At 50.1% G+C, this 16,767-nt stretch overlaps 1 protein-coding gene across 1 annotated transcript; it reads right to left on the bottom strand.

The window, feature by feature from the left end:
- Window positions 1-658: 658 nt before the first annotated feature.
- LOC115900316 (translation initiation factor IF-2-like) lies at window positions 659-15,190 on the bottom strand. The gene is made up of 2 exons (XM_030940162.1): window positions 14,279-15,190; window positions 659-705 (listed from the first exon to the last, which is right to left on the bottom strand). Exon 1 carries the CDS (start codon window positions 15,188-15,190, stop codon window positions 14,321-14,323), a length of 870 nt encoding a protein of 289 aa, XP_030796022.1. The 3' UTR covers window positions 659-705; window positions 14,279-14,320.
- Window positions 15,191-16,767: the final 1,577 nt, after the last annotated feature.

The following is a 16,767-nucleotide window of genomic DNA, read 5'->3' as shown; positions in this document are numbered from 1 at the left end:
GAGACAGATGGTGGAAAGGTGTGTATCAGAGGGTCAGGGAGGAGGGAACGGGGAGTTAGTGTTTCACAGGTGGAGTGGAGGTTCAATGTGGGAAGATGAAAGGGTTCTGGAGATGGACGGTGGCGATGGTTGGTCAATGCTATAATGTACTAATGCCACAGAACTGCACACTTCAAAATGGTTACGATGGCAAGTTTTATACTATGTATTTTGTAACCACAATTTGTTTTGTTTTGCTTTGTTTTTTGTTTTAATGAGTGGACAGTTTAATAGGGAAGAAAGAAAGCAGCAGCTTCCCTGTACAGAGACAGAGGGAGGGGGGCTCCAAAGCCAGGAGATGGAGCCCCACACTTAGGTAATATCGGTCAGCTATATTCGATGGCTGGAGGAGATGTTCAACCACAATTTTTAAAAATCAGTCAAATAGGCTAGGCACGGTGGCTCACGCCTGTAATCCCAGCACTTTGGGAGGCCGAGGCGGGTGGGTCATTTGAGGTCAGGAGATCAAGACCAGCCTGGCCAACATGGTGAAACCCCATCTCTACTAAAAGTATAAAAATTAGCTGGGTGTGGTGGTGCATCCCTGTAATCCCATATACTCGGGAGGCTGAGGCACAAGAGTAGCTTGAACCAGGGAGGCAGAGATTGCAGTGAGCCGAGATCACACCACTGCACTCCTGCCTGGGCGGCAGAGCAAGACTCCATCTAAAAAAAAAAAAAAAAAAAAAAAACAGTCAAATAGGAAGTCCTGTTATTATATCGAATTTATATCCATTTGTCAAATAAGCTGAAAGGGCCACAGAAAGCCAACATTGTCTGTCCATCACGACTAGGGCCCCAAACTCCATTTTTACTGACCATGCTAACACACACCCAAAACATCCAAGGAGCATAATTCTTGTACGTTATTGCCAAATACAGGCTGTCCCCAACTTATACGCAAAATCCATTCCAAGAGATCACTGAAAGCTTCTTGTTGTTGTTGTTTTGAGGCGTATTTTCTTACAGAAGTGGAATTTTTCATGGTGACCTGGATCCTATTCCGACCTAAAGAAGCCGTGGCATCCACGGCAGAGCTCTGACGGTATCTGCAGGCCCGGCTTGGCCCTGGAAGAAAGGAAGATCGGAGAGGCAGCGACACAGCAGCCTCCCTTTCCAGAGCCCAGGACAGTTCAGGACCCAATTCGGCAACAGTTGATGTAGGCTGGCTTGCGGGTCCTTTTCCCCAAAGCCCCAGTGCACCATTCCCACCTTGCCTCACTCAGCCCTCAACTCCCCAGTTTGCCACCCATGTGAGCCTCCAGGAACGAAATTACTTCTTCCTTCTGCCTCCCATTCAAATGCTAATCAAGTGTTGAGAAAAAGTTCTTTCCTTAAAAGCACTTACATAGTAAATGACTGGCAGCCTCTCAACCTATTTCGAGGTATTTATATCTTCTCAAGTTTTAAGGCAAATTTGAAGCAGTCTTTTTTCAAGGTTAAGGAAGTATTAGCCCATAAATGGGAGGACATTTGGGGGCAGGGGACGCTGGCCGACTGGTCACTCCGATACCTCCTGGCTTCGTACAGCTTCTCTTCTCTCCATCCACAAATTTTCCAAAGCTACAAAGGTTTAGCGTTTTTCTTTTTCACAACACTTTGGACCTTGCACGAAGGGACAGGGTTGTGTGGGGAAGGCAGGCAAGACTGCCACTTGAACAACAGAAACTGTCTGAGGTTTTATTTAACACGATACCTTTAGGATTCCATTTACAGCATCAAATCCAATTTATTGTAAAACCAATTTCAGTGATCTGTGTTGTGGTCATGAAAGACAGAGAAAGGTCCTCTCAACAACTAGAAATATTGACTACTTTCAGTTGGAGGAGCTTTCTCTTTCTCCGCTCAGCCTGTGATAAAGGCACCAATAAATCAAGATCCCAGACATTGGCTGCCACAGGGACCAAAATGGACAGGTCAAGAGGAGAAATCATGGTTGATTTGGAAATTAGCTCCCCAAGTGTTACACTAACATCCTGTGACCTGGGACATTTAAAGCTTTTGAGATCTTCTCCCACCTCCCATGCAAAAATCCCCCCAAAAAATATTTTAAATCAATGGTTATGTATGCTTATGTGGTATATACACACGTATGCTGCAATTTTTAAATACTCTAGCATTAAAATAAATTCAGTACCTATAGGTTTTACTACGAAACTCCATGATGGTTAGACACCGTAAGGAAGTTCCTTGAGTCATCAAATCAAAACATGAGTTTCCATAAGAAACAAAGCAGAAAGACTGAAGCAATTTTCCAAAAAGAAAAGTATGTTGAATCAAAGAGAACCCACGGGCTGCCTGCAGACCTCCATGCAGTGAGAAGCGACTCTTCCCCAGGCTGATGGAGAGAGGGACAGACTTTTTAAAAACCAGCTAAGGGTGCAGGGAGAGGTGCAGAAAAAAAGAAAAAAAAAAAGCCGAGAAGCTACCCAGAGGGAGGGCTGAGCCTGGGACACAGAGCTAACTAGGTCACTCCAGCACCGGAGCTGGGCCAGAGGACGTTTCAGGCAGTCTTTTGCTTAATGCTAGCATTACATGAACTAATCACCCCTGTTGGGAGCAAATGTTGAATGGCTCAGCGGGCCTTCCAAATCTGTGGAAATGGCCTCCGAGGAGCAGGGACAAATGACAGAGAGCAGGCATTGACTGCGCACACACCCACGTGCCACACACGGCTCTCAGTGGTTCGCATGCATCCTCATTTCATCTTCACAAGCCTCACATGAGGTCCAAGTGTTATCCTGTTTTACAGATGAGGACATGAGGCTCAGAATGGTAAAATAATTGGCCCAAAGCCATACAGCTAGGAAGCTGTGGACCCAGGATTTTCACCCATATCCGTGTAACCTCCGAGCCTACGTTGTTAGCTACTCACTGTACCGGGAAGAACAACTGTGGATCGTTCTTCCCTGGCTGACTGAAGAATTGTTTATAATTTCTGAAACCACAAATTTTGGGGGAGGGTTAATATGCACCATCTTGCTTATTTGCAACAAGAGCTTCCAAAAGTCAATTTCCAACAGATACTGACGTGTTCTTCCCCACCGGAACCGGCCCCAAATGTCCAACGGAAGCCAACCTCAGCTGCTGGAGGTAACTACAGCTTGATGACAGTTACTGTATATTCAATCCCAGTTATGTGCCAGGTACCTCACACACATCACTGAATCCTTACAACAATCCCACCAGGCAGCAACTCCTATCTCCCTCTTAAACTCAGAGAGATTAAGGAATCGATCCAGAGGCATTCCGTTATGAATGCCTGCACCAGAACCATCTTTCTATTACGTTCCATTGCCACCCCTACCTGGCCTCAGCAAACACACCCGATGAAAGGTTTGCTCTGAAGGTTCAGTGTTAACCAGGAGACAGAATCCCCCATTTCTTTTTTCTTTTATTTTTTGAGACAGAGTCTCACTCTGTCACCCAGGCTGGAGTGTAGTGGCACAATCTCAGCTCGCAGCAACCTCAAGCGTTTCTCATGCCTCAGCCTCCCGAGTAGCTGGGATTACAGGCACGCAACACCATGCCAGCTAATTCTTGTGTTTTTAGTAGAGACGGGGTTTTACCATGTTGGTCAGGCTGTTCTCGAACTCCTGACCTCAAGTGATCCACCCACCTCAGCCTCCCAAAGTGCTATGATTACAGGCATGAGCCACTGCACCTGGTTCCCCATTTCTTTTTTCTTTTTTTCTCTGTGGGGACACGGTCTCTCTCTGTCACCCGGGCTGGAGTGTAGTGGTACCATCATAGCTCACTACAGCCTCAAGTGATCCTTCTGCGTCAGTCTCCCAAAGTGCTGGGATTACAGTTGCGAGCCAGCACTCCAGGCTAGAATCTCTCCACTTCTAAGTCCTGCTGAAAGATTTGGAAAAACAGCACAAGACATGGAGAACTGACAGCTGAAGATATAAAATGAACTTGGTCTGTGGCGTAATGAACTTGACCTATGGCATGTATTTGGAGGTAACCTTTGATCTAACTGGAGCCTGAATAATCAATACACTGCATAATAAACAAAAGAAAAGAAAATCAAGTGAGATCTAATAAAAAACTACCCCAAAGAAAAAGAGATCTCCCTCACCACAGAAAGTCAAAGGGGCATAGAGAACATGAACCGAGATCAGGTTGGAATCTTTCCCGGAGTCCATGTGCCCTCCTGAACTAAATAAGCACGGAATTGACCATCTTGCACCAGGAAAATAACTTGGGTCTGCTGACTCGAGCACCAGCTTCATGGTGGCCGCCTATAAGCAGTTCCTTCATTAATTAAAGAAACATAATGACCAAGCGGAGTGGCTCACGCCTGTAATCCCACCACTTTGTGAGGCCGAGGCGAGCAGATCACTTGGCGTCAGGAAATCTAGACCAGCCTGGGCAACATGTTGAAACATCACCTCTACCAAAAATATAAAAATTAGCTGGGCGTGGTGGCATGCACCTGTAATCCCACCTACTCGGGAGACTGAGGCAGGAGAATCGCTTGAACCCAGGAGGCGGAGGCTGCAGTGAGCCAAGATCGCACCATTGCATTCCAACCTGGGCAACAGAGCAAGACTCCATCTCAAAAAATAAAATTTAAATTAAAAAATTTAAAAAAGGAAATATATCGCCGGTGGGCAAGCTGACCAGTAATGTGACAACTCTCTGCTGGACCAGTGCCTAAGCCCTCGCAGAGGAAAGAGGAGGAGAAGCAGGAGGAGAGAGATTGAAGGGGATTTAAGGAGATTTATTCAGGGAAAGGGAAGATTAAAGAGATTTGCAGAGACCCAGCCAAAGAAAAACTCCACAAGTTAACCCCTGAAATCCTCCCTTGAGAGCACACAAATGTCCACCTGGCACCAGCCAAACCTAGTCACTGTCCATTCAGTGGCCAAGTCTGAACCAGAAATTTGTACTTGAGACACAGTCATCATTAGCTTATCTGGGAACAAACTCTACCCAAACTCCCATTTCCCAGATTTCATGTTACTAATCAATAAGGACACTGAAGTTTGTTATCTTTACCTTTTTTTCCTTTTTTTTTTTTTGAGACGGAGTCTCGCTCTGTCACCCGGGCTGGAGTACAGTGGCGCAATCTCGGCTCACTGCAATCTTCACCTCCCGGGTTCAAGCAATTCTCCTGCCTCAGCCTCTGGAGTAGCTGGGACGACAGGTGCACGGCACCACACCCAGCTAATTTTCTGTATTTTCAGTAGAGACAAGGTTTCACCATGTTGGCCAGGCTGGTCTTGAACTCCTGACCTCAACTGATCAGCCCACCTTGGCCTCCCAAAGTGTTGGGGTATTACAGGCATGAGCTACAGCACCCAGCCTGTTATCTTTTTTCAATTAAAAAAAAACTTTTAAGCCAGACATGGTGGCTCACGCCTGTAATCCCAGCACTTAGGAAGACTGAGGCGGGTGGATCACTTGAGCCCAGGAGTTGGAGACCAGTCTGGGCAATACAGTGTGACCCCATCTCTACAAAAAATAAAATTAGGCCAGGCACAGTGGCTCACGCCTGTAATCCCAGCACTTTGGAGGACCAAGGCAGACAGATCGAGACCATCCTGGCTAACAGAGTGAAACCCTGTCTCTAATAAAAATACAAAAAATTAGCCGGGCATGGTGGTGGGCGCCTGTAGTCCCAGCTACTAGGGAGGCTAAGGCAGGAGAATGGCGTGAACCCAGGACGTGGAGCTTGCAGTGAGCCAAGATCGTGCCACTGCACTCCAGCCTGGGCAACAGAGTGAGACTCCGTCTCAAAACAAAAATAAAAATAAAAATAAATTAAAATAAAATTAGTCGGGCATAGTGGTGTGGGCCTGTAGTTGCAGCTACTCAGGAGGCTGAGGTGGGAGGATCACGTGCGCCCACAAATTCAAGGCTGCAGTGAGTTACGATCACATCACTACGCTCCAGCCTGGGAGACACAGCAAGACCTTGTTTAAAAATAAAATAAAATAAAATAAAATAAAATAAAATAAAATAAAATAAAATAAAATAAAATAAACCACACACACAAAATATAAAACATCCTGTCAAAGAAAAGGAGTAGTAAGAGTTCTCACATTTATTATATTTCTCACTGAAAGCATTTGGGCTTTGAATTCCCAAGTCAACTTGGACAGTTAGAGGTTAAAGGCCCACCTGTCAAAGTGATCTAGCTCTTTTTTTTCTTTCTTTTTTTTTTTTTTTTTTTTTTTTTTTTTGAGACAGAGTTTTGCTCTTGTTGCTCAAACTAGACTGCAATGGCGCAATCTCAGCTCAACGCAACCTCCACCTCCCAGCTTCAAGCCATTCTCGTGCCTCGGTCTCCCGAGTAGCTGGGATTACAGGCATGTGCCATCACGCCCGGCTAATTTTTGTATCATTAGTAGAGACGGGGTTTCTCCATGTTGGTCAAGCTGGTCTCGAACTCCCGACCTCAGGTGATCCACCCACCTCAGCCTCCCAAAGCGCTGGGATTACAGGCGTGAGCCACCCCGCCGGCCTGATCTAGCTCTTCCTATTGATAATTCTAAAGGCACGAAACAGCACTTTCACAGAATTAAGCAGCTCTTTCCTCTGCTAACATTTCCAGCCTATCACAGGCGTTTCCTACTGTGACAAAAGAGGAGGTACCTTGAAGTCCCTCCGAGAATTTCATCTTCAAATTCAGAATCCCTCCCCGGGGGAGCCGAGAAGCCCAAGGCTGTGAGCTTGCCCCTGTAAACTGTTTCCAGAGTCTCCCAACACAAGGGCACCCACAATGGGCAGACAGAGCAGGTGCTCTGAGAAATCCTGGTGAAACTGAACAAAACCACCAAATGAACTGTTCTTCCAACCCCAAGTCCTTGGGGAATCTCACACCCCACATCCAGTCTACCAGCAATTCCTACCAGGTCCACCTTTAAAACACATCCGGAATCCAGCTGGGTGCGGTGGCTCACGCCTGTAATCCCAGCACTTTGGGAGGCGGAGGCGGGCGGATCACGAGGTCAGGAGATCGAGACCTTCCTGGCCAACATGGTGAAACCTCATCTCTACTAAAAAAATACAAAAATTAGCTGGGCGTGGTGGTGCACACCTGTAATCCCCGCTACTCAGGAGGCTGAGGCAGGAGAATTGCTTGAACCTGGGAGGCAGAGATTGCAGTGAGCCGAGATCACGCCCACTGCACTCCACTGCCCGACTAACTTTATTTTATTTTATTTTATTTTTTATTTTTTATTTTTTTTGAGACAGAGTCTCGCTCTGTCGCCCAGGCTGGAGTACAGTCGCGCGATCTCAGCTCACTACAAGCTCCACCTCCCGGGTTCATGCCATTCTCCTGCCTCGGCCTCCCTAGTAGCTGGGACTCCAGCCTGGGCAAGACTCTGTCTCAAAAAAAAAAAAAAAAAAAAAAAAAACCACAACACATCCAGAATCCAATCACTTCTCATCACCTCCATGCTGCTTCCCAATTCTAAACACCATTACCTCTCAGCTGGATCACTGCAAGAGCCTAACTGATCTCCCCACCTCTGCCCTTGAACCCCAACCCTCTGGTCCCAACACAGTCTCCCCAGGGATCATTAAAAGCACAAATCAGACCAAGTCACTCCTCTGCTCAAAACCCTCCAAGGTTCTCCATTTCTCTTAGAGCTAAAGCCAAAGTCTTCACTGCAGCCTATGAGGCCCTTGTCAACCTGCCCTCCCACACCCACCCTGTCCTCACCCTCCCCCTATCTCTCTCTCACCTTAGCTCCCCTTACTCCTCCCTCCTTGACCACATGGCCTCCTGGAAGCCACTGGGCCTCAAAAATGCCAGGCATGGCAGGCATGGTGGCTCACACCTATAATCCCAGCATTTTGGGAGGCTGAGGTGGGAGGATCGCTTGAGCTCAGGAGTTACAGAGACAAGCCTGGGCAACAAGGCAAGATCCTATCTCTACAAAAATAAAAAAAAATCAGCCAGGTGTGGTGATGCACGCCTGCAGTACCAGCTACTCGGGAGGCTGAGGCAGGAGGATCGCTGGAACCCAGGAAGTTGAGGCTGCAGTGAGCTATAATCATGCCACTACACTCTGACCTGGTGACGGACTGAGACCCTGTCTCAAAAAAAAAAAAAAAAATTCCAGGCAGGCTCCCGCATCAGGCACTTGCCCTTGTGGCCGCCTTTGACCGGAAGAGTCTACATTCAGACAGTCCCATGGCTCTTTCCAGATCTGAATTCAAGTGTCACCTCAAGCTGCCACCGCCCCACCCCACACATCCCCTGTGGCTCTTGGTTCCTGCCTAACCTGCAGCTTCTAATGTGCTGTTCCTTTCCCTTCTTTGCTCCTTGTATTTTCTGTGGCTCCAGGAGAGCAGGCATTCTCGTCTGCTCGCTGCCGTCTCCTCAGTGCCTAGAATATAGCAGGTGTTCAACCGTTATTTTTAAATGTATGAGAGGCTGAATTTATATCACGCCTCAAAACAAGAGGACTGGGGAATCCAAATGTCTAAGGAAGACTGCAGCGGGGATACCCTCGGGGAGAAGTCTAGGGGCTTCCCGCCCCTCCTTTTTTCTCAGTAATTTCTTCCTAATGCTTCTCACGGACTCTCAAATTCTGAGTAACCCCAGGAAAACGACTATGAAATCCACCAGTCAAATATATGAACCATCTCAAGCGTCTATGCATTATCTCCCCCACCACACACACACACACAAACACACACACACATAAACACATATACACCAAAAAAGAAAAGTTGAGTCTGTTTTCCATCTGGACTTTCAGACCCAACCAATCATCTGTATCCTTAATAGGTGTATTTACTGGGCAGTTTCAGAATAAGTAGTGTGGTATGAGATGAGTGGGAAAAGATGGTGCTTGACACATGGAAGTTTCTATTTACAGTCTTCCTAAAGCAGCACCCAGCAGGCACTCATTTAATGAAAAAGGAGACACACTGCTATTGACACGAAGTGGGATCAGGGTGCTGGTCCTGAGCTCTTATTGTGCCACTAGTATGGTCACAAAAATGTCCCTCCAGAGCCAAGTGCAGTGGCACGTGCCTGTCATCCCAGCACTTTGGGAGGCCAAAGTGGGAGGATCACTTGAGGCCAGGAGTTTGAGATCAGCCTGGGCAACACAGCAAGACTCTGTCTCTACAAAATAAAAAAATTAGCCAGGCATGGTGGTGCACACCTACAGTCCTAGCTACTCGGGAGGTTCAGGAAGGAGAACCACTTGAGCCCTGGAGTTTGATGCTGCAGTGAGCTATGATCGCACCACTGCACTCCAGCCTGGGTGACAGAGCACGGTTCTGTCTTTAAACAAAAAAAAAAAGAAAAAAAAATTTCCTCCAAACAGAAATGACCTGCACCTAGCCACACAAGGAAAGCCCCCAGGGATCAAAAGCAAGTGCCCTCCTTACACAGGGACCCACAAAATCTTAGGGTTGCAAGGGTACTTGAAAATTTTCTCATGGGCCGAGTGCGGTGGCTCACGTCTGTAATCCCAGCACTTTGGGAGGCCAAGGCAGGCAGATCACGAGGTCAGGAGATCAGGACCGTCTTGGCCAACATAGTGAAACCCCATCTCTACTAAAAAACATAAAAAATTAGCCAGGTGTGGTGGCGCGTGCCTGTAATCCCAGCTACTTGGGAGGCTGAGGCAGGGGAATCACTTGAACCTGGGAGGCAGAGGTTGCAGTGAGCTGAGATCGCGCCACTGCACTCCATCCTGGTGACAGAGCAAGACTCCGTCTCAAAAAAAAAAAAAAAAAAAAAAACAGAAAGCAAGAGAAAATTATCTCATGTTCCCTGTTCCCCACCCCCAACCTGCCTTGATTTTATAGATGAAGAAACTGAGACAGGGAGAAGGTAATGTAGGTCAATGTCCAAGCAGCGTACAGGCCACAAAACCCTTCATGGCTGAAGCAGACCTAAAACCCAGTCTCAAATCCTCCACGATGCCCTGTTCAGCCATCTACAGACAGGAATGACTTCAATTTCAAATGCTCAGCCTATACGAAAAACATGTATTCATACCCCGTGGAGATGAAGATCCATTTTCTAGGGCATGCCATGTTCTGCACCCCAGGGGAAATGAGGTTTGTTGGGAGATTCATTTTGTAACGTGCCAAGTACCCAGGCCTTTCCATTCACATGCATTTCACAGCCTGGAAATTGCAGAAGTGACTTCCATGAGTCTGGGGTGCTTCCTAGACACCACACCGAAGCTTTCCTCCCATCCATATACTTCTCTGAATAGTATTTTAGGGTTTTTTTTTATTTTTTGCTTCAGTAGTCACTGAAAGATAGCTACGATAGAGATGGCCTGAAGAGCCTTGGCAAATACACCAACAGAAATGTGTACCCCACCTAATTGGCCATTACATAACATTTATTTGCTTTCATAGTGTGCCCAGGGTCTGAAAACATGTTGATTAATAGACAATAATTAAGTCTCACCACCTTATTCAGAGATATGATTATGTTCTGGGATTCCCTTTTGTAGGAGGCTGCACTGAAGCAACACAGGTTGAAAGGTTTCTCCCTGAGACCCGACTCAGAGGTGCATCAGACAACCCAGGCCAGACCACAAAGCCCAGTCCTTTATCTTATGCTGCTCTTTGCTTCCTCAATCTCATTTTCCACCCTCCTGGGCCAACTGTCAATCCCATTCGGCCCCCACTCTCCAGCAAGGTCCCTCTAACCACACAGACTGTCTTGACCCCTTAGCTTCCAACAGTAAATGCTCAGCTCCATGAGGTGAGACACCTGGATACGGCAGTGGATATCAGACTACAAAGTGTGGCAAAGTGAGTGCTCCTCCAGCCTTTGCAATGCTTTATTTTAAATGCATGTGAACACTGTGAGCTGACAGCCCTGCTTCTTGCAAGGCTTTCCTGCCTTTGTATCTTAAAGACGTACGGAGAAAGTGGGGCAAACAAAGTGACTGGAACTGTGGCACACTTTGGAAATGAATGCCAGTGGTTAATTGTTGATGCCTTTCGTTTCTGTTAGATTTCATTCAAAACAAGAGAAGGCACCAGACTCAAAATCCACACTGAAGGGAGGAGAACACAACTCCACATTAAGACTCAGGCCAGGGTCACCAGGGTGGAGCAGGCATCTCAAACTGGGGACCACTTCTAGAAAGTACAGAGGCAGCCAGGCGCAGTGGCTCACGCCTGTAATCCCAACACTTTGGGAGGCCGAGGCAGGTGGATCATGAAGTCAGGAGATCGAGACCATCCTAGCTAATAAGGCAAAACCCCATCTCTACTAAAAATACAAAAAAAAATTAGCTGGGCGTGGTGGCGGGTACCTGTAGTCCCAGCTACTCGGGAAGCTGAGGCAGGAGAATAGTGTAAACCCGGGAATCAGAGCTTGCAGTGAGCTGAGGTCGTGCCACTGCATTCCAGTCTGGGCAACGAAGCAAGACTCCTTCTCAAAAAAAAGAAAAAAAAAAAGAAAGTCCACAGAGGCAAAAGGTTGACAATCCAAAACTCTGAAATGCTTCCAAGTTTAGATAACATTATGCTATCATTATTGCCATCATTATGTTTTCTTATTTATTTATTTATTTATTTATTTGAGACCGAGTCTCGCTCTGTAGCCCAGGCTGGAGGGCAGTGGCGTGATCTCAGCTCACTGAAACCTCTGCCTCCCAGGTTCAAGCGATTCTCCTGCCTCAGTCTCCCGAGTAGCAGGAATTATAGGCATGCACCATCACACCCGCCTAATTTTTGTATTGTTAGTAGCGACAGGGTTTTACCATGTTGGCCAGGCTCGTCTCAAACTCCTAACTTCAAGTGATCAGCTCGCCTTAGCCTCCCAAAATTCTGGGATTACAGGTGTGAGCCACCACGCCCAGCCCAATATGTTTTCTTTACGTTAATATTAAAGTTCATGTTCCAAATACTAAAGTTAAGTCAAATTATTTACTAAACATTTGCCATTACAGTATCTACAAAGTGTGTCAACCCTGTACGGATAATCAAAAGTTGCTCTGCCTATCCGTTCACAGATACCAGCTCCGCCACTTAATAGCTAGCTAAGGTGTGGCAGTTCACATAATATCTCTGCCACCTTAGTTTTCTCATCTGCAAATTGGGTATAATGGTAAATACCTACTTCTTAAGGTTACTCTGAAATTTAAATGAGTTAATACACATAAGGCATGTAAAATAAGACCTGATCTTGGGTATACATTTCAGAATACCATCTATGATTACCATGATTATTATGTCGAGTGAAAACATCTTGATCATCGCACTGTTCCTCTATCATTCTTCTAGGTCCCCTGCCGGCGCTACAGTGGGAAGTTCCTTTGCAAAGAATTTCATCCCAGGCAGAAGGGAATGCTTTGGGACCCTAAGAGGGACCCGTTCCCAAAGCGCACAGGGAACATGGCTGGAGTCCAAGAGGCTGTTCTGCCAGAGATGCACTCTGGCACCAGAAGGCAAATCGCCATTTTTCCCCAAGGTGGAAACCACCCGCAGTCATCTCCAAACACCGTGCTCCAGCAGGAGCCACAGTTCGGAGCCTCAGCAGCCCCGCCACTGCAGAGGTGCAGCTGCAGGAGTCAGTCAGGGGACCGGGCATCAGTCACCCGGAGGCTACAGGCAAGAAGCCAGTGTGAGTGGGCTCGGGTGGGAACAAGCCACGCACAGGAAGGCATTCACAAAGGGTGGGTCCCCACACTCTCCCATCCCCTCATCGGCGGCCACAGCGCGGGTCCTGGATGATAAGCAAAGGCCATGCTTTCTTGTCTCTCAGTAACTTGAGCATCTCAGAATCACAACCCCAAACCCGAATAAACCTCAGTGGCAATTTTCAAAAGTTTTGACCCAAACTAACCCCTTACCTGGCTGCACTGAGAGGCAACCCCAAACCCCTCTTTATTAAAAAGCTACATCTTTTTCTGTTTTCATTCCAACAAAGGTAGCAAATAGGTGATCTCCCTGAAAGGCAACAACCACAGCAGGGAGACCCCACTCTAATCGTCAGCGTGCGCCTTCCCGGGAATCAGAAGCAGGGCTGGGAACGCCACCCTCACAACTTCACTCCAGGGGACCTCCTGCAGATCTGCGTGGGGGTGAGGGGAAATGACTGAGCAGCAGCGGACCCCGAGCCTGGAGGTGAAGACAATCTGGGTAACGTGGTGCTGGAAAAAACAAACCAAGCACAAAAACAAGCACACGCAAAAAAAGCAGGAATGAAAGAAAGAGCACCCAACAACGCACTGATTTATCCCATGAAATAGCTCCTCTTTCTCTTCCCAGCCTAATCAACACCTCCATGAACCCCTGCAAAATGTGCACATCAGACTGCACACTTGTGCGTGAATACACATACACTGGCCGATACTGATGCACAACAAATACTGATCGTATGAGGGAAGAAAATAACTTTAACTTCAGACTCATTCGGCAGATCCTGATTCTCTTTCACTATCAGCCTCCCCACCTATTTTGAGCTGCTCCAAAACAAAACAAACAAGACCCAACTCCTGGGCAGAAAGGGAACAGCAGCTAAGCTGAGCAGCACACGCTTGGAGCGTTCCTGCCATCGACTTCGGATTATTTCTGCTTTCTTGAGACGCAGCCATCAGCATGGGACTCGATGCAGCCCGGAGAGCACCGCCCGCGCAGCGACGCGCACAGACCCTCCCTTGGAGACGCGCTCCCCGGCGCGTGCGGCCGAGCCCGCGTGAAATGCACAGACCCTCAGGTGAGGCTCTGCCCACGTGTGACCCTGAGCACTGCGAAGCCCTTCCCTTCCATCCTCGCGTGGCCACCCAAAGTCTTGCCTACACCTAGTACGTGCAGATGCCAGTTCCATAGGAATACATGATGTAAGGACAGAAATGGGAATGACTGGAGGCTGATCTTCTCGTGACCACGTCTCGCCAACGCGGTGCGCCCATGCACACGGCGAGTAAACGCACACAGCCGGTAAACAGCCATCCCCACCATGCTCAGCCCACAGTCACGCGTGGGGAGAAGGCAGCGGAGAGGGCGGCGGTGGCAGGGGAAGTGGGAAGTCGCGCGCCCGCGTGGGCTGCTCCCTGACAGCCCGGCGCTGCCCCCTCCCCCTCCCGGGAACGGCGCCCACCCGGGGGTCGCAGGCCCACGCGTCGGGTGCGCTCGGGGGGCTCCGCAGCGCCGAGATCGGGACAATGAGGACGCGGTGACAGGCTGGGTTCCTGCCGCGGTGGTGGCGGCGGCGGCAGCTGGAGCTGCCCGTGCAGCCCCCGCCGCGGCCACCTCCACCCTCGCCTCCCTGGTCCCCACTTACGTTCCGAGGGTCTCCTTGAACTCGAAGATCTTCTTGATATCTTCAGCTTGCTTTTTCCAGGAGGAGCTGCTCTCGCCGTTCTCCCGGGCCATGGCCGACGAGCGCGGCGCGGAGGAGCGGCCGGGGGCGCGCTGGGGAGGGGGCGCCGGGGGCGCGGCGCGGGCGCAGGGGCGGCGGGGATGCCGGGCGGCTCGGGCTGCGGCGCAGCTTCCTCCTCTGCAGTTTCCTCTTTCGCTCTCGCCGCCGCCGCCGCCGCCGCGGTCCCTCCCTGGCTCTTATTTCTGCTGTTCTCGGGCACAGACTTCCTGCCGCCGCCGCGCGCCGGCTCCTTTGCCGCCGCCTGCCAGCCTCACTTTCTGCTACTTTCTTGCCTCCCTCCCGCTCCCTCCCTGCCGCCAGCCGCGCTCCCCCCCACCTCGCGCCTCCTCCCCCTCCTCCCCCTCCTCCCCCTCCCGCGGGCTCCCCGCCCTCCCCGTGCGCCCCGGCCGCTCCCCGCCTCCAGCGCGCCGCCTTCGGGGATGTCCCGCTCCCCTCCCAAGAGCGCCGGGCCGCGGCCGTCGTGCTCCCTGGAGCCCCGGCGAGGGCGAGTGCGGGCCCCCGGCAGGTGCGGGGCGCACGCGGGAGAGCCCCAGCCCCTCGGGGAGCTGGAAACCGAGTCAAGTCCGGGGGCGCCGGGGCTTTCCCGTCGCCGGCGGGAGGGGGCGCCTCTGCGTGGCTCGGAAGCGCCTGGCGGGCGGGGGTGCGCGGCGGCCGGATGCGGGGCGCCAAGGGCGGGGCGCCTTCCCGCTCTGTGGCCGGTGGCCCGGGGGACCCGAGGGGCGCGGCGCGGGGCGGGTGGGGGCCGGTTGTTATGGCGACAGGCGGCGGCGGCGGCTGGGATGGAGGCGGCGGCGGGCGGGAGCTCATTCGCATTGCACCAAATCGGTTTCACGCCAGTTTCGGGACGGACCCGCGAGGAGCAAGCCGGGGAGCCTCTGGGCGGGCACGCGCAGGACGCGCCAGCAGCTGCCTCGTGGTCCCTTTGCTAGCAAAACTCCCGGGAGTGTTTGGCGGCCGTGCGGGCTCCCTGGTGCTGGGCTGGAGCGGCCGGCAGGCCTGGCCGGCCTGGCTGCCCTGGCTCACGCTTGGCCCCTTCTGGCATCTCCCTCTCCTCCTAGAGACTCAGTGGAAAGAAGTGATCGTCTGCCCCGCAATCCCCTCGAAGGAGGGCCCCACCCGCGGCTGGCTTAGTAGGGTGTCCGGGTGGTGGGGCAGGCACCTGCTTTCCTATGGACTGCCAAAACCCAGAGAATTCCCTTCGGACTCCCATCTCCCAGCTGTACTTTGGCCTGCCCACCCCACTCCTAGTGTCCACCTGTCAGAGGGCAGCCCACGTGCTCCAGTTCCCTGGTCCCCAACCTGCAGGGGCGACCTCTTGATCGGAAAATTTTAGATATCAACACTTCCCCTCCCTCGGGGCCCCTCCTCGTAGTTGGGTAAACAGCTCTGTCTCTTGATTGGGGACACCTGTCCCATTTTCCCAGGACTGTTCCAATTTCACTGTAAAAGGAAAAAAAAAAAGTGCTCCCGGAATAGGAAACTTCATCCAGCATCTTCTCCCTAGTTCTGTCTTTGGCTGGAGTGGAGGCAGCCCAGCTGCTCTCCCTCAGCCCCTACCCTGACCCTAAAGAGGTCAGACCACACCCTGGCATCCCCATTCCTAGGACCTCAGTGCTGGTTTCCGTCTTTCAAAGACGGTTAGCTTAAGGTTCTCCAAACTGAGAAGAGCAAATAGAGGATTTACTTGCGGGTTAGATATAGAATAAATCCACAAACCCAATTTCCAAGATGGATGGGTGAGAATAATTACTAAGGAACCTCTCTTATACTTGAGGCACATTACCAAAGTCCAAGGCAAACAGCATCCCCTTCAATAAAAAATATATTTGAAAAACTATCGTGTATTTTACTTGTGCCAAAGGTTAGATAATACATACAATGGGAACCAGGGCATAAGTCAACTAAGATCCCAGCTGACACTTATCCCATGCTCCACCATCAGCATCTTCTTGTCCTTTCTTTCTCCTTCCCTTCCTCCCACTCTGTTTCCTTCTCCTCCTTTCCTATCTGGTTCTCTCCTATGTTGCCCTTGCTCCCTGGCCTCAGGAACAGCCTCCAGAGCTCATGAAAACAATTCTGATTCTCAGCTTTTATCCCCACAGCTAAAGAAGCGCTGATTCTCTGCTACTAGTCCATAAAAAAGAATGAAATCATGTCTTCTGCAGCAACGTGGTTGGAACTGAAGGCCATTATCTTAGGTGAAATAACTCAGAAACAGAAAGTCAAATACCACATGTTCTCACTTAGAAGTGAGAGCTAAGGCCAGGTGTGGTGGCTCACGCCTGTAATCCCGGCACTTTGGGAGGCCTAGGCCAGTGGATCACCCGGGGTCAGGAGTTCAAGACCAGTCTGGCCAACATGGTGAAACTCTACTAAAAACAAAAATTAGC

The sequence above is a fragment of the Rhinopithecus roxellana genome, chromosome 11 (genome assembly GCF_007565055.1).
Source record: "Rhinopithecus roxellana isolate Shanxi Qingling chromosome 11, ASM756505v1, whole genome shotgun sequence".
NCBI lineage: Eukaryota > Metazoa > Chordata > Mammalia > Primates > Cercopithecidae > Rhinopithecus > Rhinopithecus roxellana.
The sequence above is the reverse complement of the archived record's forward strand: the minus strand, read 5'-3'. Positions and strand labels throughout refer to the sequence as shown.

What these genes read in the sequence shown, in the direction of transcription:
- LOC115900316 (XM_030940162.1), bottom strand. Translation starts at nt 15,190, where the DNA reads ATGCGAATGAGCTCCCGCCCGCCGCCGCCTCCATCCCAGCCGCCGCCG.